Source organism: Phacochoerus africanus, chromosome 10 (assembly GCF_016906955.1).
Source record: "Phacochoerus africanus isolate WHEZ1 chromosome 10, ROS_Pafr_v1, whole genome shotgun sequence".
NCBI lineage: Eukaryota > Metazoa > Chordata > Mammalia > Artiodactyla > Suidae > Phacochoerus > Phacochoerus africanus.
Window position 1 is genome coordinate 67445369 of NC_062553.1, and position 23567 is coordinate 67468935.

The window sequence follows — 23567 nt, forward strand, 5'->3', positions numbered from 1 at the left end:
GGGATTTGCCATTGTCATGAGCTGTGGTGTAGGTCTCAGAGGTGGCTCAGATCCTGCGTTGCTATGGCTGTGGCACTGCCGGGCAGCTGTAGCTCAGATTCGATCGCTAGCCCAGGAACTTCCATATATATACCTCAGGTGCGGCCATAAAAATAAAAAATAAAAATAAAAGACAAGCTTTATTCACAGACAGCATATCATTTTGCAATGTAAACCTAGTTAAAAATCAAAGCAGGGACCAGCTGTAAGCATTGCTGAGGATGTCAAATTCCTGAGTTTGTAACTAAGAGAAAGGCCTCTGGCCCCTACTGGGCAGGTAGGGTAGAAAAACACAGCACACATCTCCAGGTGGCAATGCTGCCATGCCACCTGGGGGGCTGCTTTCCAGCACAACAGTATCATAGTCAATTACAAGATCTATCTATCACAAATAGTTTATTCTTGTTAGAACAAGTTAAAAAATAGCCTCAAACTCCCTGCCCTGATCCCTGGAGGGGGCAGAAATGGATGGAATTACAGCCAATCAGAAACCCTGAGTAACTTACTTTCTCGGTAGCTCTTGGGCTCAAAGCCTATCAAGTGGCAGAGAGAGAGAGACTGAGAGTCTCTTTACTTCCATTAGAACCAGCTATGTTTTGGGAGTCACAAGTCTTGAATATACTTGTGAAATTTCGCAGTTTTCGTCTGGATCATTTGAAAAGCTCATTCTTAAATATACCTTGGTAATCCTTATGAGTTTCACTGTCCATATGGCTACATACCTTCACGTTTTATCACCAGGGGTTTTCAAAATCATTTCACTGGCATGTCCTAATTCTGACACAGAACCTAGAAGCCATAAAAGGGGAGATCTAGGAAATCCATCACATGAAATAGTTTCTGCCATGATATGCAAACAAGGTGACAAAGCAGGTGAGCTATTTAAAGCTAGCTTATCACAGGCGTTCCTGTTGTGGTGTGGCAGAAACAAATCATATTAGTATCCATGAGGATGCAGGTTCGATCCCTGGCCTTGCTCGGTGGGTTTAGGATCCTATGTTGCCATGAGCTGTGGTGGTTTGCCGACACCACTTGGATCTGGTGGTGTTCTGACTGTGGTGCAGGCTGGCAGCTCTAGCTCCAATTTAACCCATAGCTTGGAACCCTCCATATGCTGCGGGTGCAGCCCTAAAAAGCAAAAAATAAAAAATAAAAAAATAAAGCTAGCTTATTGCAAGAAGGGCCCCTGCCAGTTAACTAAGAACTAGACCAAACACAATAGAAAACTGTGGTCAATTAACAACATTGGAAGGCCATCAGTGAAGTTAAGACTGAAACCCTCTCAAGGGTTTGATTTAAAAAAAAAAAAAAAAAAAGACTGAAACCCTCTAAAGATTAAGCACATTTCTTCAACAAATAAGAAGGAAAAAGAAATGGAAGGGGAAACATAGATTAAAAGAAGAAACAACCACTTTAGTTTCACTGAAGATATTTGTACAGATAAATTACAGGCTGAAAATATCAAATGGTGAGGATGTGGACCAACTGGAACGCTTATATTGTTTGTGGGTATGTAAACAGGACAACCACCTTGGAAAGGGGTATGTCAGTTTCTGTAAAATTTAAAATATACTAACTCTGCCACTCAGGATTTTCTACCAAGTACTTGCCCAAAAGAAATTAAAAGTAGGTCCACAACAAGCCTTGCACAAGAGTCATAGCAACTTTATTCATAATAGCCAAAAACTGGAACAGCCCAGTGCCCATCAGTTGTTCACCCAACAAGTGAAAGAGTAAACTGTGGCCTACCGACACAATGGAGTACTACTCAGCAATGAAAAGGAACAAAGAGCTTAAACACATAGATGAATCTCAATACATGCTGAGTACAAATTTATACAAGAACACATACTGATTCCATTTATACAAAGTTCTAGAATAGGCCAAGCTAACCTATGGTGAAAACAAAATCCTAACAAGAAGGGATGGGAGAGGTGCAAGAATTACTAAAGAAATCTTCTGATGTGTCAAATGTTCCATAGCTTGGGTTACACAGCTGGATATCAAAATTCATCAAGTGGTACACTTTACATTTGTTCACTTTCACTGTACATTTTACTTCAAGAACAAGGAGTCTGCTTAATAATACGGATGCTAAAAGCTTAAGAATCAAGTACAGATGTCTATGACTTTAACATAAAGAAATAAAGATAGACTGATGGCTGCACAGATACATGATGAAGAAAATATGGCAAAATGTTACTTGTAAAATCGATGTGGTAGATATAGGCATGTTTTTAATTCAATGTTTTCAAATACTTGAGTTTTTTTATTAAAATATTGCAGGGGAAAAAGAGACATAATAACCATTGCAATGTGTGACTGTTGTTCAGATCCTGCTTCAAGAATATAAACTCTGGGGGGTTTCCGGTGGCTCAGCAGGTTAAGCAGCGGGCATTGTCACTGCTGTGGCATGGGCTTAGTCCCTGGCCAGGAAACTTCCACATGACCCAGGTGGCAAAAAACACAAAAACATCAAAAAAACACTGACATTTCATATAGATATTTGGTAAGAAAGTATTTTTAAAGTCCTTTTTAAAAAAGATGTATATTGAAATACATCCAGATAAAATGATACTGTCTTGAATTTGCTTTAAAATTAATGAGGATAAATAGATGGAGATTGTAAGAAAAAAAATGGAGAGAGGATATGAAAACAAATTCATAGAAAATGAAATTCAAAAGCTCTTACTTAATGTGAAGAAATGCTACATTACAGGAGAATAACATACCACTGCGCATTTGGTTTTTGGCCATGCCCACAGCATGCAGAAGTTCTGGGCCAAGGATCAAACCCACACCACAGCAGTGACAATGATGGATCCTTACCCCACTGTGCCACTAGGAAACTCCCGGTTTTTTTTAACCTTGGCAGATTGGCAAAGAAAAGATTGCTAAAAAACTGTGCTGGGAGGCTACAGGAAATAGGCATTTGCATTGCAGGTGCAAACTAAGAAAAAATAAATTATGGATATAAATTTAATTTTAGATATAAATTACAGCTGCACATACTTTGACCATGTATCCTACAGAGAAGTTTATGTATGTACAAAACAACAAATTTATAGAAGGTAATTCATTTCAGCATTACATAACAAAAGATTGGAAATAATGTACATGTTCATTAGTAATGACAGGTTAAATTATGTACATCCATACTGTAAAATTGTTTAAAAAATGTGAGAAAGGATTTTATATACTTATATTTAGGATGTACTAAATGGGAAAAAAGGTACAGAAGAGGATGCATAGTACACTACAATTTATATTTTTAAAATAAATGAAAATGCCCATTAATATTTGCTATCCCTACAGTAAAATCACTGGAAGTTTACATTAGAAACTGATGATAAGGTTGCTTAAGAAGGGGAAATATGCTGAAGTATAGGATGATAAGACTGTTCACTGTACTCTCCTTCTTATCCCTTGAATTTTATTTCCTTCAAAAAATATAAACAAAAAATTATCCTATTTATTTTCATATCATCAAGGCTTAAGAACCAAATTAAACCCTCCTATATCCCCTTCCTAAAATTCAATAGAAAACAACTAAAAACCTGGGCAAAAGATCTGAAGAGACACCTCACCAAAGAAACTATGCAGATGCAAATAAATATACAAAAAGATATCAACATCTTATGTAATCATGGAACTGCAAATTAAAACTAGATTATCACCACACACCTATTGGAATAGCTAAAATTAAAAAACACTGATGACACCAAATGCTAGCAAGGATGAGTTAAGACAGGAACTCTCCTTCATTGCTGTTAGAAATGCAAAATGGTACAGCCACGTTGGAAGACAGTCTGGCACGTTCTTACAAAACTAAACATAGTCTCACCATATGATCCAGCAAGCACACTTCTTGGTTATTTACCCAAATGAGCTGAAATCTTATGTATACACAAAAAGCTACACACAACATTTATAGCAGCTTTAATCTCTTCATACAAACTCCAGAGATTTATTTTCTAATCTGCTAAATCCAGGCAGGAAAAATGTCTCCATACAACATTTACAGCAATTTCTCCCCCCAAACCTCTAGAACTTAGGCACTTTACTCCTGAGATACACCTTTCTACTCTCTAATACAGGTCCTACCAATTGAATGTGAATGCTTTCACAGAATTTGGGGGACACTCTGAAAATAATGCAATGTTTTAAATTATAAAATGAATAGGATGTTACTCAGAGAAAAATCACCAAATGAGAATCTGCTAAAGGACTGCTAAGGGCAGAAGATGCCAAGAAAGCAAGTTAACTAATAATGAGCAGGGTCGCTGCCTCAAAAAACGTCACTGAGATGGAAGTGGTTTCCTCTGGCTTCTCTCCATACTTCAGGAGTTGTGAGAAGGATTTAGAGCCTTCTGCTCCATAGCAGACTCGGTCTCCCTTCCCACCTGGCAGAAGCCTCATTCATGCAAGAAGAGACGGACAAACAAAAATGGTTCTGCTTCCCTTTCTGGTATCAGTGAGAACAACAGATTAGGTCACGACCTTCAGCCAATTTTCTTAGCGTCTACATGCTCCTTAGGAATGTCCTCTCCTGCAATTCTTTCAAGCTAGCCAAAGCAGGATATGAGTGACTGTTCTTGATAGCTCTACCACAAAGGGGCTTATAAAGACATAAAGGACCCAAACAGAAGAGCAAAATTTCACTGTCATTATTTCTTTCAATAGCAAATGATGCACAACTCAGTTCTGTCCAATTGCGAGAGAGAGAAGTATTTCTTTTGATTGGATAGAAATAAAAGATTACTTTTAGTCTTTTATGTGCTTTTCTTTCCTTTCCAGTTAGTACATTTGCCTTGTCGGCAATTATTCATTTACTAGCCTAAATTATGAGCAATATTCCAAATTAAAGGGGATATAGGAAAGTATATGAATTCATTAGATGCCTTTCCAAAAAGCCCACCTACTGTACTGAGAACTCAGCCATGGTGTGACAAAAAGATACTCTTCAAACTTACCCACCACACATCTTACTGCATTTGTTCTCATGCATTTCCAGATGTACAAGTGAAACTCATTAGCTTTAAAATAACTATTAAAAAAGTAATAATAATAAAATAGAGTTAACTGCTAGTGAATTAATTCCTCACTAACCCCAATCCCAAAGGACCCTGCAGATTTTTTTCCACAGCAAATTAGAAACCAACCTAGTGCTAAGGAGAGAGAAAGAAAAGATCGCATTCTAATAGCTCATACAGCTACAGACACCAGTTCTCATTGCTCAGTACACTCAACTACCTTTGAAAATATATTTTTATCTAGGGAGCAATATGGAAGATGACAAGCTGATTGATTAAATCATGTCCTTACAGGATGATAAAAACAAACGCAACTAAAAATTAACCATTTCTTCTTATACTGTTATACCAGGACTTAATACAAAAAATCACATTAGGTTGATTCAAAATAAATACTCTTAGGTAATCTTCAGCCTGAAACCCATCTTCATTTATTGACTACTTATGGTACGGTGATTTCGTATCTTAGTTGGTAATCAAAGATGGTTATGCATTAAGTGAGAGAAGACATAATCTCTCCTCCAGACATCACCTCTCAGATATCTGGGCTAATTCAATTTTAAGAACTAGAATTGCATCTCCTGGTAACCACATGACAATTGTCACCTTGAGAACAGGAAGAGGCAAAGAAAGTATACAGGACTTTGATTCTTCTACACAGGTGCACATAAAATTAGTTTATTAAGGACTACATTTTGAAGCCAGCCATTTTGATCCAATGTTTAAATAACAAGCTGTTTAATATTAAAGCAGAAGGTACTGCCACAATGTGACAGAAATACAGCTTTTCCATAAACCCTTCACACGATTATACATTAAATGCTATTTAATTTAAGCAAGGCACCCCTACTTGTTCTAAAATATGGGATGTGCTACCCCACTGAAAAAGCAGATGAGGAGACTTAGATTCTTTCCTATCGAGAGCTGGTTTAAATTCAAGTGAAGCCATTAATATCCCTACTGGTCAAGGCTGTCACGACCTGTCACTTCACAGTTTGGAGACTAAGCACGCACCTTAAGGTTTACCTAAAAATCAGAAAAAGGTGATGGGGGAGGGTGTTCAGACAACTTTTAAGTTGAGATTATATATAATTCCCTCCTTAATTATGCAGGCACTAATGTTAAATGCCTTTAGCACAAGGCTTAGAAAGGCAAAACATCTCTAAAGACATAAAACTGCCAAACTGTTGTCATTTGCACTCACTAACTTGTGGTATTTATTTTTGATTGTTTTTTTAAAATTCCTACCTCTATCTAAATAATGGAATACACCTAAAATTAAAACTACTCTACCAAACCATAATGGTTCAAAGGTCTGAAATCTTTCCTTGCTTTGGTGAGTATTTGGTTAAAATACATCAGAATTTTTATTCCATGAGAGGTTTTACATCAGAGCTCTTAATTCACAGGCAAAACAAAATCTCAAACAGATCATTTTTAAAATGGGAGAAAGATTTTAAAGGACAGTGCTGAATAAAAATATGCAGTCTTTACACTGGGTCACATATGCTCTATGAAAACAAACTGTTTAATCATATAAAATAAAGACTAGATTTTTTTTTAAATCAGATCCTGGACAGTTTATAAACAAAAAAATTAAATTTGTGGTTTATTTCATAATCCCAAACTGAATCTTTTCTTTTGCTTTCTAAACAGTCCACTATGGAATTTTTCTTATAAGCAATTAACTCAAAACCCCCAAATCGTTTCTCTAGCAGTTGCTGCTGAAAAACCGGAACTTTATAATAATATCCCATGTCCAAGAAAGATGTGCAAATGAAATGCTTCTTGCTTCATCCTGAAAACAAAACAAAAAATGTCGCAGATTTATTCAAAATGAAAAAATGTTGTACATGTTCCCATACCAGTTAAAATGACATATTCAATAACTTTCTTTCTGATTTAGTACAAGTTATCTGACGAACCAATCAAGTTAAGGTGAAGAAAATTAATTAATTAGGAGTTAGTGTTTGCAGCTTGGTATAAAGATAGCAGATTTTCAGAGTTGAGGACAGAATATATTTTACATAGATTTTAGCTAATGTAAATCTTTAACATCACAAGATTGTGGGACTTTATATCCCAAAATAGCCCCTGACATCTACAGTTAGAAAATGCCCCATGTGTTTTCAAGAATCGTTATTAGTTAAGTGTCTCAAAGGAATGCACCACTCCATGTAGAAAAATTATTAAATACATTAAAAGATTTTATGGGGGAAAAAGACACCATATAGCATTGAGTCAGGGAAGGGTCATCAAGACATATTTAGCTGCTTTGTCACAGCTAAGGTAACTCTGAACTCTATGTGCTTCCTAGGAAGTACATTTTCATGATATCACTTCAGGAAAAGAAGCAGTAGTGCTTTAAATATATATATCCCTGATTTCAAATGCATCACTTAAAACATCTTAACAATACTAGCACTGAGGAGACGTGTGCAAAGGTCACAGGAAAACAACCCAATACAAGGTGCAGCTTCCATGTGTTATGATACACAGCTACTAGAGGTGAAAAGTTCTTTTTGGGCACACAGCATGACAAATGCTGCAAATGATGCAAAAAGATTCTAATGGGAAAATACTCAAAGTCATTGTTCAAACATAATGAATTCTATTTCCCAGGAGAATTTCATTCCTTATTGTGATGCTTCAATCATCATGATTACTCTGATCTTTATTAAAGAGAATGGGTTCAACCATATTACAAATCAGTGAGTTAATGATTAATTTATCAACTCAATTATTAATTAACTTATCGACTCAATTAATTATTAATTTATTCCACAATTACTCCTCTTAAATTTACCTTATTATCTGGAATCCCTGTAAGTCTTATTTTCCTTTTGGACATGAATTCAGGAACAATTCAATATACCTATGGTCTGAGAATGACAAAAAAGGATGCATTTTAAAAAGTTAAAAAGGTAGGAGTTCCTGTTGTGGCTCAGCAGTTAGCAAACCACGCAGGTTCGATCACTGGCCTCACTCAGTGGGTTAAGGATCCAGCGTTGCTGTGGCTTTGGTATAGGCCAGCAGCTACAGCTTCAATTGGACCCCTAGCCTGGGAACCTCCATATGCTGTGGGTGCAGCCCTAAAAAAAAAAAACAAAAAAAAAGAAAAGAAATAATTTAAAAGGTAGAATATTGTAGCCATTTTTCTCATAGTTCAGACAGCAACTCGAACACGTTCCTCTATCTTTTCCCTAATTAAAAATTAAAACAAAACAAAACAAAGAAACCAAACCCTCAAAACCCTAAGGATAGAAATATGCAGAATAATAAACAAATAAATGCTTTTCATTATAATATAGTTTACATTTATTTAGTAGGATTAACAGAGTACAATTTCTCCAAGGAATAACTGTAGGCCAACTCTAAAATAGAGAAAGGCATCTGTAAACAAAGACAGACATCAAAACTGACCACGAAAACTATGGGCAGCACTTACGAACATGGGACCGATCCTTGAGCATAGCTGCCACAGCATCCTCATGGGTCTCGAAGTGCACATCAGCTTCTCCAGTGGCCTTCCCACTGGAGCTATATTCCATGGTGATTCTAACAGGCTTCAGTGGAGCAAAAAACTAAACAACAAAGAAAGCCAAAAGGAACACAATGGTACTAGGTTCAATTTCTAGAAGTCTAGTGGCTCTGCATTTTCCTTTCAGACATTGATTCATACACCTGATAAACTTACTTTTAGGAAATCTCTTTAAGCGACAACATCATCACGCACCTACCATCTCTTCTGGCTTTTCTAATTTTCTTAGAACTCAAAGTTACATTTCAGATTTATTCACAGAGAACTTAAACTATAAAATACAATACTATACAGAGTTCTCAAACTTCTTATTCTTACCAATAACGACCACTTTTACTCTTCTCCCCCCACATATCCTCCCGTTTCTAAAAACTGTTCATCGAACACACTTAATTTCTTAATAATAATTCCTTTTAAAACCTTTTTCAATTAGACATGTATTTGGGTAATGTTTCTTAGCAGCAGCAGCTAAACAGCTACCACACTACGTGGTTAATATTCCAAGCCAAAGCAACAGAAAGCAATTCTTTCATGAGCACTGTACAACCTTCATTTGGGTAAAGATATAATTCCTATTAGACTCTCTGAAATAATGAAGACAATTCTAAGGCCATTAGTAACTGAAGACTCTAGGTCTAGATCTACCTTAAGCAAACATCAAGTTCAGGAAGTCAATAAGGGTGTTGTTATTTTATCTTTTCATTTCAAACAGTATCTACCATAAAATCAAAATATTTTAAAAATTCTTTTCTCAGAAATCAAGGAAACTAGATGGAAGAAGGTTACATGGTTTAGTGAAAGCTCCAGGCATTTAGGAATACTAGACCCACATCTAGTATATAACTGCTATATGACAAATGCTCTCTCAGTCTCATTTTCTTAACTCAGAAATGAATGGGTGGGAGTTCCCGACTGGCTCAGTGGGTTAAGGATACAGCATTGTCACTTCAGTGGCTCTGGGTGCTGCTGTGGTTCGGGGTCAATGCCTGGCTCAGGAGCATCCGCAGGCCGTGGGACCAGCCAAAAAAAAAAAATAGTTGAATTTAGAGAAAAACCAAGCTTTTTAAAATTAAACCTACACCATATTATTTTTCATCTAAAAAGTCCTCAAAAAAACAAACAAACAAAAAAACACATGAGGACACAGGTTCGATCCCTGGCCTTGCTCAGTGGTTTGGGGATCTGGTGTTGCCTTGGGCGATGGTGTTGGTCGCAGATGCAACTCAGATCTGACGTTGCTGTGGCTGTGGTGCAGGCCATCAGCTACACCTCCGACTGGACCCCGAGCCTGGGAACCTCCATATGCCACAGACACAGCCCTAAAAAGCAAAAAAATAAATAAAATCCTCTTATCCATTATACACTGACCTTAAAATGTAATAAAACCCATACTTCTCAGCCAAAGAAAATAAAGCAAGCCTCCACCACGTTGGAGATGCCATCTTACCATGCAGAGAGTCTACAAAAGTACTCTATTTTTCTTCTCTCCCTTCCCCAAATTAATAAAGTTCAAAACTTTAGAGCTTTTTGTTCAAAGCTACTGAAACTGGACATCTTACTGCCACACACATTTATAATGTCTTGGGCATTGGCTTGGAAAGGCAATCCTCTCATGTGGACAAAATGTAATGAAGATGTAGTTCCAAAATCAACAGCCTCTGGAAGCTTTTCTGACATCTCCTTAGGCAATTCTGAGAAGTGGAACAAAAAAGCACTGTCAAGAACATAAAAAGCTTCAAGAGTTATTAGCAAATTATAATTAGGTCTGACCGTTATGTCAAAATCCTCAATTAACAGCCAAATTGATCGGAAATTCCTGCCGCCTAACAAATACCACCTGAATACTCAAGGATTTAGTGTCTCAAATTACCAGATTATAAAAGAAAGTATCTTTCTGTAACAACAGAGAGAAGGAAAAATGATTTTGAATGAAAAAATAAAGGAAAGAGAAACTTTCCAGGTTACAGTCTCTAAAGAAAAAAGAAAGAAAGAAATTTGCTAACCGGTTAACTGTAGGGCACAAACTTAAAAAAGGGCTTTATCAAACTTCAGAGATTCCAAATGTTGCTTTAGGATTAGGAATCCAAAGAGTAATTAATACAGAGGTTAAAAAAAGGAGTTTCCATCGTGGCTCAGTGGTTAACAAATCCGACTAGGAACCATGAGGTTGTGGGTTCGATCCCTGGCCTTGCTCAGTGGGTTAAGGATCCAGCATTGCAGACACGGCTCAGATCCCATGCTGCTGTGGCCCTGATGTAGGCCAGTGGCTACAGCTCCAATTTGACCCCTAGCCTGGGAACCTCCATATGCCGCAGGAGCGGCCCAAAGAATGGCAAGAAGACAAAAAAAAAAGCTGCTTTGGAGTTACCCCTGTGGCACAATAGGTTAGAGGATCCAGTGTGGTCACAGCTGAAGCATACATTGTGGCTGCAGCTTGGATTCAATCCCTTGGGCAGGGAACTCCCAAATACCATGGATGCGGCCACACACACAAAAAAAGAAAGAACAATTTCTTTTGTCAACATCCCTCTTCCCTACACATCTGAAATCCCACCTTAGGTTTAAATGTTGACATTTTACTTCTTTTTGGTATATATGTTCCACCCAGCTTTTGGACATAGAATCTACAAAAAATTATACTAAAAAGCCTATAAAATAAGTATAAATAATAATTGAGCCCTTCTGCATACACAGTCAACCCTCCGTATCTGTGAACGTGGAGCTCATGACTATGGAGGGCTGACTGTGGAACATGGGTATTCATGGATTCTGGAATCCGTGGCAGGTCCTAGAACCAACGCCTTGGGGATACCGAGGGACGACTGTACTCATAGTACATATTACACTCAAAGACAGTAAATATTGAACTCAATCCCCTTGTCCTATAATCTAACAATTTCCTACAACATAGTCATAAAAAATGTTTTTAACAAGTATCAAAGCCAAGGCAGACTCAAGGAGTCTCAATAAGAGGCAAGTCCTTACCTATTTCCTTTTCACTTTCAAAAGCTGTCATGGGTCGGACATCCTCATTTACTTCATTTTCTTCAAAGGCCATTTCTGGCTCAGTTATGTACTTAGCAGTGGGAGAAGAGGCCATTTTCTTTCCCTTATGAGAACCAACATGTGTTCGAACTTCATTCCTTCTGCTTGGAAATATCTCTATATATCTATGTCAAAGCAAGAGTGAACAGGCACAAAGGGACGAAGTAACTTTATACTGAACTCTAAGAGTATATAATATAAATATAATATGCATATATAACATTTCCAACAGCTAACACACACAAGTGTCCAAAGATATAACAGGTGGGGCAAAAAGTAAGAATGGATATAGATTCAAGCCCATGAAAAAGTACTCTCAACAGAACAGGGCACTTTTTTTTGTTTGTTTTGTTTCCCTTTTTTGGCCACACCCACAGCATGCATAAAATCCCAGGCCAGGGACTGAACCTGTGCCACACAGCAGTGATGCCAGATTCTAACCCCCTCATTACCAAGGAACTCCCACATCACTGATTAATTCCACCTCAAGATGACAGTTTTCTTCATATAAATTTTAACAATGTTTTCTATCCTATTTTGCTTCACAAGGATAAGTATGTGCAAAGATTAACTGTGTACAAGTGACTAACAATCTCTTAAAGCCTTACAACTTAATTCTGTGAAAATTAATCATATCTGCTTAAGATATTAAAAGTCACAGCATATGAGGAGCCAACTTCCCCCAGGCCTTCACTAAGAGGCTAATGAGAACTCACTAACTAAATGTCAGTTCTGTCTTGCTACCTGTTTGGCTGTGGAACTATCTATTAAATCTAAGCTTCTGGAACCAGTTTTCATTTTCACTGCCCTTCCAAATTAGACCACTAAGCTTGAACTATAAAAACCACTTGCATTTACATACCATAAAGACTAGATGGGCAACATTTCTTAACTTACTTATTGAAGAGATCTGTACACTGTCTTAATGTTCCCACATAAAAATATAATACTGATGTATTCCAAGTTATAAGAAAATTCTATAAAGAATACTGAAAGAAAATTAAGCTTTCTTTGTATAAGCTTTGTATAAGCTTTCTTCTTTAAAAAGATTTTTAATAATGACCTTTGAACCAATTCTGTAAGTACATCCTGAAAGACAATGATTTTGAATGGCTTTAAAAAAAACTTTTTTTCTTTTTTTAGGGCAGAACCCGAGAAATACCGAAGTTCCCAGATGGGGGTCAAATCGGAGCTACAGCTGCCAGCCTGCGCTACAGCCACAGCCATAGCCATGCCAGACCAAAACCGCATTTCTGAACTACACCACAGCTCACAGCAACACTGGAACTTTAACCCATTGAGTGAGGCCATGGTTCGAACCTGCATCCTTATGGTTATTAGTTGGGTTTGTTACCCGTGAGCCACAATGGGAACTCCTAAAAAATATATATTAAACTGCAAAGAAGTAAAAAGGCCAGAAAGCAACAAAACAATTAATTAAAACTTGCTACTTTTGAGTATTACTCTAAAGTTAAAAGACAAATTAACCCAACCTGGAGTTCCAGTTGTGGCACACTGGTTAATGAATCCAACTAGGTAGGAACCATGAGGCTGGAGTTCCCGTCGTGGCGCAGTGGTTAACGAATCCGACTAGGAACTTTGAGGTTGTGGGTTCGATCCCTGCCCTTGCTCTGTGGGTTAAAGATCTGGCGTTGCCGTGAGCTGTGGTGTAGGTTGCAGACGCAGCTTGGATCCTGCGTTGCTGTGGCTCTGGCATAGGCCGGCGGCTACAGCTCTGATTGGACCCCTAGCCTGGGAACCTCCATATGCCGCGGGAAGCAGCCCTAGAAAAGACAACAACAACAACAAAAAATTAACCCAACCTATCACTACGTGTGTCCTAATGCGATGCGCTGGGCAGTGGACACTATCACCGACAGAGGATCCACATCAAAATGTTAACCCAAATCAATCCAAGACTTTAGCTTAACTTCCTATTTTCAAGAACAGAGACTACAAAGAACCATGAACCCATGATGATGCAAAAGGATAAATGTAAAACTTAACGCACTGTACAGGACAACTGACTCCATTTCTTCAAAAGCCAATTGCAATTTATTTTTCTTTTTATGGCCATACCTGCACCGGGTGAAATGGGGGCTGCAGCTGCAGCCTAGGCCACAGCAACACTGGATCCAAGCCACATGACCCATACTGCAGTGTCTTTATTTTTTTATTTTTATGTTTTCTCAAAAGGCAATTGCATTTTTTTTTGTCTTTTTGCCTTTTCTAGAGCTGCTCCCATGGTATATGGAGGTTCCCAGGCTAGGGGTCAAATAGGAGCCATAGCCGCCAGCCTACACCGGAGCCACAGCAACTCGGGATCCAAGCCGCGTCTGCAACCTACACCACAGCTCACGGCAATGCTGAATCCTTAACCCACTGATGGAGGCCAGGGATTGAACCCGCAAGCTCATGGTTTCTAGTATGATTCGTTAACCACTGCGCCACGACGGGAACTCCCCAATTGCATTTTAAAAGGAGGAAAATATGTCACCGTAGTGGTTTGGGTCGCTGCCGCAGCATGGATTTAATCCCCGGCTCAGGAACTTTTGCATGCCATGGGTGTAGCAAAGAAAAAATTTTTTTAATAGGCGTTCCCATCATGGCTCAGTGGTTAATGAATCCGACTAGGAACCATGAGGTTGTAGGTTCGATCCCTGGCCTTGCTCAGTGGGTTAAGGCTCCAGCATTGCCGTGAGCTGTAGTGTAGGTGGCAGACGCGGCTCGGATCCCGCGTTACTATGGCTCTGGCGTAGGCCAGTGGCCACAGTTCCAATTCAACCCCTAGCCTCCATACGCTGCGGGAGCAGCCCAAGAAATGGCAAAAAGAAAAAAAAAATTTTTTTTAAATAAAAATAATAAAGATAAAGGGGGGGATAAAAGAGGAAGGAGAAATTTTTAAAAATACAGGAAAATGAGGTTTGCTCTAATTTAAGAGAAGTGGAGGCATAACAATCAAAAGGAATATGTGCGCCATGTCTATCTTGTGATGTAAAAAAAATAAGCTACTGGAAAAAAAATTTCAGGTGTAAAATATGATTATGGACTGACTGGCATTAGATAATAAATTATTGCTAATCTTGTTAAATGTGATAATACTGGGATCATGTAAAAGTTTTTTAAAGATGCATACTGAAAAAACAGATGCAGCAAATATAACACATGGTAATCTGTTCACCTAAGTGACAGGTATTTGACAGCTCACCACACTACGATCTCTACTTTTTCTGTGTTTAGATACTTTAGTCACGTTCCAGTGCATTCATCAAAGTGACCCAATGTCTGATCTTCCCTCTGATCTGCTTCACTCACCGGTTACCAATTTCTTCCCTGTGTTTCAACAGGGCTTGGTTGGCCATTTCTGGTTCTTCAAACTGCACGTAGGCTTCTCCTGTTTTTCTTCTCCCTCTGTAATCCATGACAAACGTAATGTCTACTATATGCAGCCCTAGGATGTCCGAAAGTCATTACAAATTAGTGCCACTAATAAGAGCTTTTCTATTCCTAAAATGAACACATTCATTCACATATTAAGAATTTTTAAAATTTTATTAGTAAAATTGTGAGGCTCCTTTGCTAGTCCCAAAGCCGAGTACATGTATAATGGGAAGAAAATTATTATGCAGCCAAAATCTAACAACACCCACAGATTCCCAGAATGTTTAGGGTCCAAGCAGTTCATCTAAAACACAGAATTCTTTTTTTTGTCGTTAATTGTATGGTAGGGGAAAAAGAGATTTAAACTAACATCACTACCGGCACATATTTTACAGCTAAGAATTAGATGATAATGCTTCTAAATCATATAAATCACTATTGTCTTAGATCCATAGAGTAACTTGTAAAAGAAGACATTTTCTTCAATAGTAAAATAAACCCACATGAAATCATTTTGAAATCTGACCCCCCCCAAAGATGAGCATGATAGGTCAAAACATTCATATAATCTATAAATATTGAAAATCTAAAGTGAAGAGTTCTCCCCTAAGCAACCAAGGAAAAGGTTCACCTAAGATAAGAAGGTGACAATGGTGGGGGTGGGGTGTCAGACACGAGGCCCCAAACAAGATGTAACTGCCAAGTACCTGCGAAGAAGTCTACAATATCTTTTTCATTGCAACTATAAGGAAGTCCTCTCAAACGAACCACACCATCATTCACCACGGGTGTAGATTTGACATGCAGGTTCTTCATTAAGGCATCCACATCTTCATTATTTATCTCATATACTAAGAAAAAGACCACACAAGGCATTCAAAACTTACATAACAAAGGAAAAAGCCATTAAAAAAATAATCACACTGGGTGGATTAGAATCTAAAAAGTAGTATTTTTAATCCTTATATACTTATCTGGAGGAACTAATAATGACGATCATCAAATGTTCAGGGGTAACATCACAATTTTTTCGGTCAACATCCTCATTTTATGGATAATAAACTGAGATTCTCTCTGTCTGCTTCGTTACACACCCTGGAAAAGGGTGTATTCATAATAACTAACTACCTTACAATTAATGTCTAACCTAGGAGCAAATTAAACTGCCTTGGAAAGCATAATGTAATGATCCTTAAAAGCTAGAACATGACTTAACATACCTTCCACATACCGCTGTCCCATGTACATACGGTGTTTTTCTAAGGCTTTTTGCACATCCTGCTCTGACTCCATTTCAATTAAGGCATCACCTCTTCGTTTCCCATCTCTATTTAAAAGGAAGTGGATTCCATTCTCGCCATTTCGAATTCTGCAGTCTGAAAGTGAGTAGAAGCAATCAAAACCAGAAACCAAAGTTTTAGCTCAATTATTCAAGTCACTAGAAGAGCAATCTCCCAACAACAAAACAAAGTAGGATCCAAAATGCCTGTCATTTTCCTTACAAGAACACCCATCTCTGAAGCCATCCAAATGCCAACAAGGTGGTAGTCTTTAAAATGTGGGAGTTCCCTGGTGGGTCAGAGGATTAAGGATCTGGTGTTGTCACTGCAGTGGCACAGTTTTGATGCCTGACCTAGGAACTTTCACATGCCAAGGGTGTAGCCCCCCCAAAAAAATTAAAATGAAATAAAATGTTCCATGTGGAAAAGATAAGCAGCAGCTCCCATTGTGGCTCAGCAGTAATGAACCCAACTTGTATCCTCATGGACACAGGTTCAATCTCTGGCCTTGCTCAGAGGATTAAGGATCCAGCGTTGCTGTGGCTGTGGCGTAGGCAGGAGCTATAGCTCTGATTTGACCCCTTGCCTGGGAATTTCCATATGCTGTGAGTGTGACCCTTAAAAAAAAAAGAAAAAAGAAAAGATATGCAAACTTGAGCACATAAGCTTATGACTTCTGATCATTAAGTGGCTTATCAGGCCAGGCTCTACACAAATGCAGTATGTCCTCCCAAACACGTCTACAATCAGTCTCAAATTAAAATATGGTTAGGTTTACACACAAGTGTCTTCTTTGGTTATAATCATAAGCAAAAGAACTCCAATACATCTTCTACAAGAATAATCCTGCAACAGAATTTTCTCCCTTTTCATTACCAAAGAAAGACATCCCCACACTGCACACCTCTTAGACGGGGAGCAAGCCCAAGATGTTAAGTGGCTTTATAAACTATTTGATCCACACAATGCACATTAAGGTACTTAATACAGTGTTAACATAGTTTCCTAACACTTAAGGCAGCATGTTCTAAAAGCCTCTTAAGGAACTTCTCATGTGTTAAGGAGCCCAACTGCTGCAGTTATAGCAGAGGCCGCAACTGCGTTGAGGATTCTGGCCCAGGAAGTTCCACATGCTGGGATACAGCCAAAACAAACAAACAAAGCCTCTTAGCAGAGAGGAAAATTAAAAATTATAGGCAGATATGGAAACTTAAAACTAACCACAGATACACAAACCTTCCAAACATGTTACAAAGAGAATGGTATCACTTGCTACTAGGTGATCTAGTATTCTAAAGGTATGCATTACATCAACAGCTATTCAGAAGTTCCACTGTGGCACATGACCAATGGTGTCTCTATAGCAGAGGGACGTCAGTTCAATCCCAGCCCAGCACAGCGGGTTAAGGATCTGGCACTGCTGTAGCTATGGTGTCAGTCACAGCTCTGGCTTGGATTTGATCCCTGGCCTGGAAACTCCATATGCCACAGAGCAGCCAAAAAGGGGGGAAAAGGTAAATAAAAATAAAAGCTACTCAAACCTATATCCTAACACATTTCTAAGAGGTTTCTCTTCAGAGAAAACCTATTTTAAGCCATGTACCTTTAACATTAAAAATTTTGCTATATTTGAGGTCTTTTTTTTTTTTTTTTTGCCTTTTTAGGGCCGCACCCTTGGCATATGGAGGTTCCCAGGCTAGGGGTCAAATCGGAGCTGTAGCTGCCGGCCTACACCAGGGCCACAGCAACTCGGGATCCGAGCCGTGTCTGCAATCTACACCACAGCTCACGGCAACGCCGGATCATTAACCCACTGAGCAAGGGCAGGGACCGAACCCGCAACCTCATGGTTCCTAGTTGGATTCGTTTCCGCTTCGCCACGACGGGAACTCCTATATTTGAGGTCTTTAAGCCTGGTTTCCATGACAATTGATATAACGGTGTCAATATGCTTAGGTAACCAGCCAGAATGAGACAATACCCTACTATCAAATAAGAGGTCTATACCAACACTTAACTTGGACTGTTTGGGACTACTTTTTACTCAGATGAAATTACATATTTAAAACACATTAAATATACCTGAGAAAAAGCTAAGCACATCTTCCACTGTGCACGACCACGGTAATCCTTGAGCTCGAATGAGATAAACATCATCCACTTCCTCTCCTAACTTGGACGGAGGCAGTTCATACTCAGGGAGAGGTGGCAGGTCTTCCAGGTAGGTAGTTTTGGACTCCTTCCAAGAAAAATGAAGGTAGAAATATTTCTTGAACAACCTATATAGAAAGTGCTTATTTCTACAAACTAACGCTCTGGATGTTATTCGTTGCAGACAGTTAGCATTTCAGAAGCTATTACAATTGAAATTTTACAATTTCAGAAGTAAAATTCACAAATCTAACTCATCCTGTTTGGGCTTTAATTGTATATCCTCAAGTAAAAAGCAGGTATATCCTAAAGGTTTAGCAGCGCATACATTTTATTCCAGGTTTGTTTTCAAATTCATCAGTCCCAAATCACACCTAATAATAGTGTTTTACTTAAGGCAGAACAAGAGGGGGTCTCTTCAATTTTTTTTTTTTTTTTTTTGCTTTTTAGGGCTGCACCCATGGCATATGGAGGTTCCCAGGCTAGGGGTCAAATTGGAGCTACAGCTGCTAGCCTACGCCACAGCAACGTGGGATCTGAGCCCTGCCTGTGACCTACACCACAGCTCATGCGGGATCCTTAACCCACTAAGCGAGGCCAAGGATCAAACCCACAACCTCAGGGTTCCTAGTCTGATTCGTTTTCACTGCACCACAATAGGAACTCCAGGGTCTTTTCAATATGACAAATATGTGAATACTGCCTAATCTCAGGAGGCCATAATGAGGGCCTCATCTCAAAAAGCTCACCAGCTAGACTAAGACAATCACATAAGGCAAAATACTTTTAAGTGCTATAAGATACAAGACATTATAGAAATTCAAAACAGAGCATTAATAGAAGAATCAAGACATGAGATGAGATGAGCCTTGGAGGAAGGCTAGAATTCTGACAGTGATATACAAAGGACAGGCTTCCCGTTTGAGAAGTGAGAGGAAGAGGCAGTATGAACAGAAGCCCATTTGCAAAACAGCAATAATTCCATTTGGCTACACTGTAGAGTACAATTAGGAGCCAAAGAAGATGAGCTGGCAAAAAAAAAAAAAAAAAAGGTACCACATATCAGAAGGACTTGAGTGTTAAGCTCAATGTATGTCCTTAACCCAGCAGGCAAAGGGGAGTTAATAAAAGGCATTTAGGAGTGTGTAAATCAATAAGTCAGCAGGAGGCTTGGAAAGATGAATCTGTCAACTGGTAAATCAGACCAGTTGAATAAGGCAAAGAGCATAAAAAGCAATAGCAATAGTGTGAGCTAACAGGAGCTGGAACCAGATCCAAAGAACTCTATTTCACAAAGCTACACAAAAACTGGAATGTACTAAGATTCCAACAAGCACCACAATCATGACCAGGGAAGACAACTCTGATTTGCACTCCACCAGGCTTCATTTACATTAATACTTACATCTAATTTTAAGGAGTCAATGATAAACATAAACCTCTAACAGGGTCTAATACATATTTGATAAGAATGCAACAAGCACTACAATTATCAATATGGGAAGACAATTTAGGCTTTAACTCAAGTGATTTGAATTCTACTGGGCTAAGGAGAGAGAGACTTCACTCCTTTGTATGTTTCCATCATTTCTGTGAAGACACAATTTTATGGAAGCAATAATAAATGTAAACACAGTATAACACTAGTAGAGGCTCAGCAGATATCATTATTCTAGTCAAGTTCACAGAAAAGAAAAATCCAGGAGAGAGAATAGCCAGCTCACAAAGGCTTATTAGAGATAGCATGTTTTTTGATAAAGCTAACATTCCCCATTTTCCCAGAATTCCATAAGCATCACAAGCTTCTACAGGAAAGGGCAACAGAAAGTATTGGGCCAGGATTCAAATCAATTAGCTCAGCCACTGGCAGACAGCAGCCATGCAGATTAGCTTCCCAGTTTCCCTAAATTCAAGAATAAGTACAAAATGGATTAAGAGGAACATGACCCAAGGCATCAGGAACCTTGATAAAGTGTCCTGACATTTCCCAGATGCCACGTAACAAGCAGAAAGCTTCTTAAGAGGCACCATAATATTTGCAATCTGAGTAGTTAAACACAACACTGACTTAAAAAAAATACTGTAGACTTACTCCCAGGTCCCCAAACCATGGCCTTTGCCCCAGACGCCGCCTCTCCTCGGTCCCCCTCCCCCATTTTCACAGCCGCCCAAACTGTCCTTCCCAGCGGCGGCGGCGACCCGCGGTCCTAAAGGACCTTCTGTCAAGAGTAAGTGGAGGTGCAACGGTGACCTTCAGTAATTGGGGCAGCCCGCCTTTCCCCGGGGACACGAGCAAGAGGACAGCGCTGGGGACCTGGCTCCTTCCCCACAAACCCAGCCCACACAAGTATGTGCGTGAACCTAAGCATCAGCGGGCCGAGAGGCTCGCCCAGGCCGCTAGGCCTGGTGCTCGGGCGGCACGCAAAGTCCCAGCCCTCCGCGGGGTCCAGCCTCCCAACTTCACAACCAGCGGGCACACAGCGACAGGGATGCGCGGTGGGGACGTCAGCAGCCTCACAAAACCTACCATGGGCCGGCGGGAAACAAGGCCTCAACATTCACCCCCAGCCACACTTACACTGCCCAACCGACCAGAGACCCGAGAAGAGAACAAAACAAGGAGAACACCCGAGGCCTGGGAGAGCGTCCCTTGTTCTGGGGCCCAATAGGAGGACTGGGCGGGCGGGGGGAGGGGGGTGCGGCGCGTGCCGCGGATCCCCGGGCGCGCACGTGAGGCGCACGCGGGGGGCGCCGGGGCGCGTGCGCGTGGCCGGGGAAGGGTCCCGCGCGCGGCCCTGCTCGGCGTCCACGTACCTGGCAGTAGCCCCGCGCCGGACCCGCGGCCGCCGTCAAAGACGGCGATAGTAGAGGGGCGCGCAGGGCCGGGTAGGAGGCGGCAGCCGCCGCGGCGGCGGAGGCGGCCGCGGGGGGAGGCCCCGCCAGCCTCCCGGCGGGGGCAGGCCCAATCTGGAGGCCCCGCGTGTGCGAGGCGGCAGCCGCCGCGGCACCGAGCAGCAACAGCAGGCGGCGACGGCCCGAGACGCCCGACGGGAAGGAGCCGGCGGTCGAATAAAAGGGCAGGCAGGCGGCGCCGGTGCGCCGGCAGCTACTGCAGTTGCAGCCGCAGCCCCGGAGCAGCGCCCCGAGCACCCAGCGCGTCCCGGCCATGGACTCTGGAGGCGGCGCAGGGCCTGAAGGCGGCTGCGGCTGCAGCGCGAGCGAAGGGGAAGCGGAATCCAGGGCCGGGGAGGGGTTGCCGGGCACATGCGCCGCGGGTACCGGGGGCAGCGGCGAGTCGGGAGGAGGCGGAGGAGAGCTCGCGGCTCCGCCCGGGCTCCGCCCTCGGGGCGGTGCTGCCCGCGAGCCGGGTGGGGCTGGGGCGCTGCCTCGACCGCCTGGCTGGTATTTCCCCTGGTGGAAACAGTCCTGAAGGCGACGAATCTTCCCGCTCTGGGCGGGCTGAAACCTGGAACACGGAGCTACCGACGCCCCGCAATTTACCCCCAGTCCTTTGACGTGGGAGGGGGGGCGAAAGGGCTCTTTCTGGAAGGAACTGAGGTACGCCAATTGTAAAAAGAGGTTGGGCTGATAACATCGGCGAAGATTGAATAACGCCCCCTGCCCCCCCCCCCTCAGCTTGAGTGCGGTGCTGAAGGCCAACTTTGTTTTTTGTTTTTTGTTTTTTTTTGTCTTTTTGCCATTTCTTGGGCCGCTCCCGCGGCATATGGAGGTTCCCAGGCTAGGGGTCCAATCGGAGCTGTAGCCGCCAGCCTACACCAGAGTGGGATCCGAGCCGCGTCTGCAACCTACACCACAGCTCGCTGCAACGCCAGATCCTTAACCCACTGAGCAAGGGCAGGGATTGAACCCTCAATTTCATGGTTCCTAGTCGGATTCGTTAACCACTGCGCCACGATGGGAACTCCCAACTTTGTTTTAAAATGAAATATATAGATACTCGTTCTGTGCTAATAAGATCTAAAGGTAGCCTCCCGCTGTTGGAAAGTTCACTCTAGACCACTTCATGAAAAATCCGTATTAGTACCCGTTTTCGCTACTGGAAAGAAATATGTGATTTTCACTTTGATGGGGAAAGGCAAAAATTGAAAATAGCATTGTGTTTGTTTTGTAGCAGCGGTGGTCGAAGCTGAGGTGGTCCCACCGAGCTCCCTCCTGGGAAGCTGTACTCAGTGTCTCCCTGCCATGGCTTTGAACTGTGTTTTTGAGCAGCTGTGCTTTATCTCCTTGGCAACCTGTGTTCTGGGATAACTGCTTCCTCATCTTATGCCATTTTGGCTCCAAAAGGTTTCTTAGGAACTCTCTGCTTTCAGATAGGGGGTGAAACCTGTGTAACAACGACTAAAGCCTCCCATGAGGATTTCGTGTATTCACAAGTGGACAGGCAGAGGTCTGTCCAAGGACTGGTTGTGCAGTTTCCCTCCTCATGTGTGGAGGACCTGGCTCAAGTTAGTAGGCAAAAGAGAGTTCAGAGACTGAAAAATAGAAAAAGCTAAAAAATTTAGATTTTCTGTTGTGGAAATTCTCAAAGAAAAGTATAATGAATTAACTTTAATAAATTTCAGAAATTATCAACATTTTTCATTCTGGTTTCATTTGTCCTCACCACCACCACCATCCCCCCATTTTTTTCCTTTACTGGAATATTTTAAAGGAAACCCCAAAGATCATGTCAATCACCTTTTCAGTATCCATCTTAAAGTGATAATGACTTTTAAAAAATGGGGGTTCTCATCGTGGCTCAGCAGAAACAAATCCAACTAGGAGCCACGAGGTTGCAGCTTCGATCCCTGGCCTCGCTCAGTGGGTTAAGGATCTGGTGTTGCCGTGAGCTGTGGTGTAGGTCTCAGACGAGGCTCGGATCTGGTGTGGCTGTGGTTGTGGCGTAGGTCAGCAGCTGCAACTCCGATTTGACCCCTAGCCTGGGAACCTCCATGTGCCTCGGGTGTGGCCCTGAAAAAGACAAAAAAAAAAAAAGACATTGAGATGAGTTGCACTAAAAAACAAAATTCAACCGAGTGAAATTTAAGGATTTTATTGGCTTTATTCAACAGTTTTTTAATTTGGCAGTGTCCCATC

General features: G+C 41.0%; 1 protein-coding gene across 3 annotated transcripts; it reads right to left on the reverse strand.

The window, feature by feature from the left end:
* Positions 1–1683: 1683 nt before the first annotated feature.
* Positions 1684–21728, reverse strand: GRSF1 (G-rich RNA sequence binding factor 1). 3 transcript variants are annotated; one of them, XM_047798499.1, is made up of 10 exons: positions 21285–21728; positions 18402–18558; positions 16260–16415; positions 15747–15890; positions 14974–15109; positions 11599–11783; positions 10183–10304; positions 8521–8656; positions 7879–7954; positions 1684–6870 (listed from the first exon to the last, which is right to left on the reverse strand). In XM_047798499.1, exons 1-9 carry the CDS (start codon positions 21636–21638, stop codon positions 7905–7907), a joined length of 1440 nt encoding a protein of 479 aa, XP_047654455.1. In that variant the 5' UTR covers positions 21639–21728; the 3' UTR covers positions 1684–6870; positions 7879–7904. The 3 variants fall into 3 exon arrangements, with proteins under 3 accessions (XP_047654455.1, XP_047654457.1, XP_047654456.1); XM_047798501.1 differs by lacking the exon at positions 21285–21728 and adding an exon at positions 21049–21280; XM_047798500.1 differs by lacking the exon at positions 21285–21728 and adding an exon at positions 20998–21137.
* Between the last annotated feature and the right edge of the window lie 1839 nt (positions 21729–23567).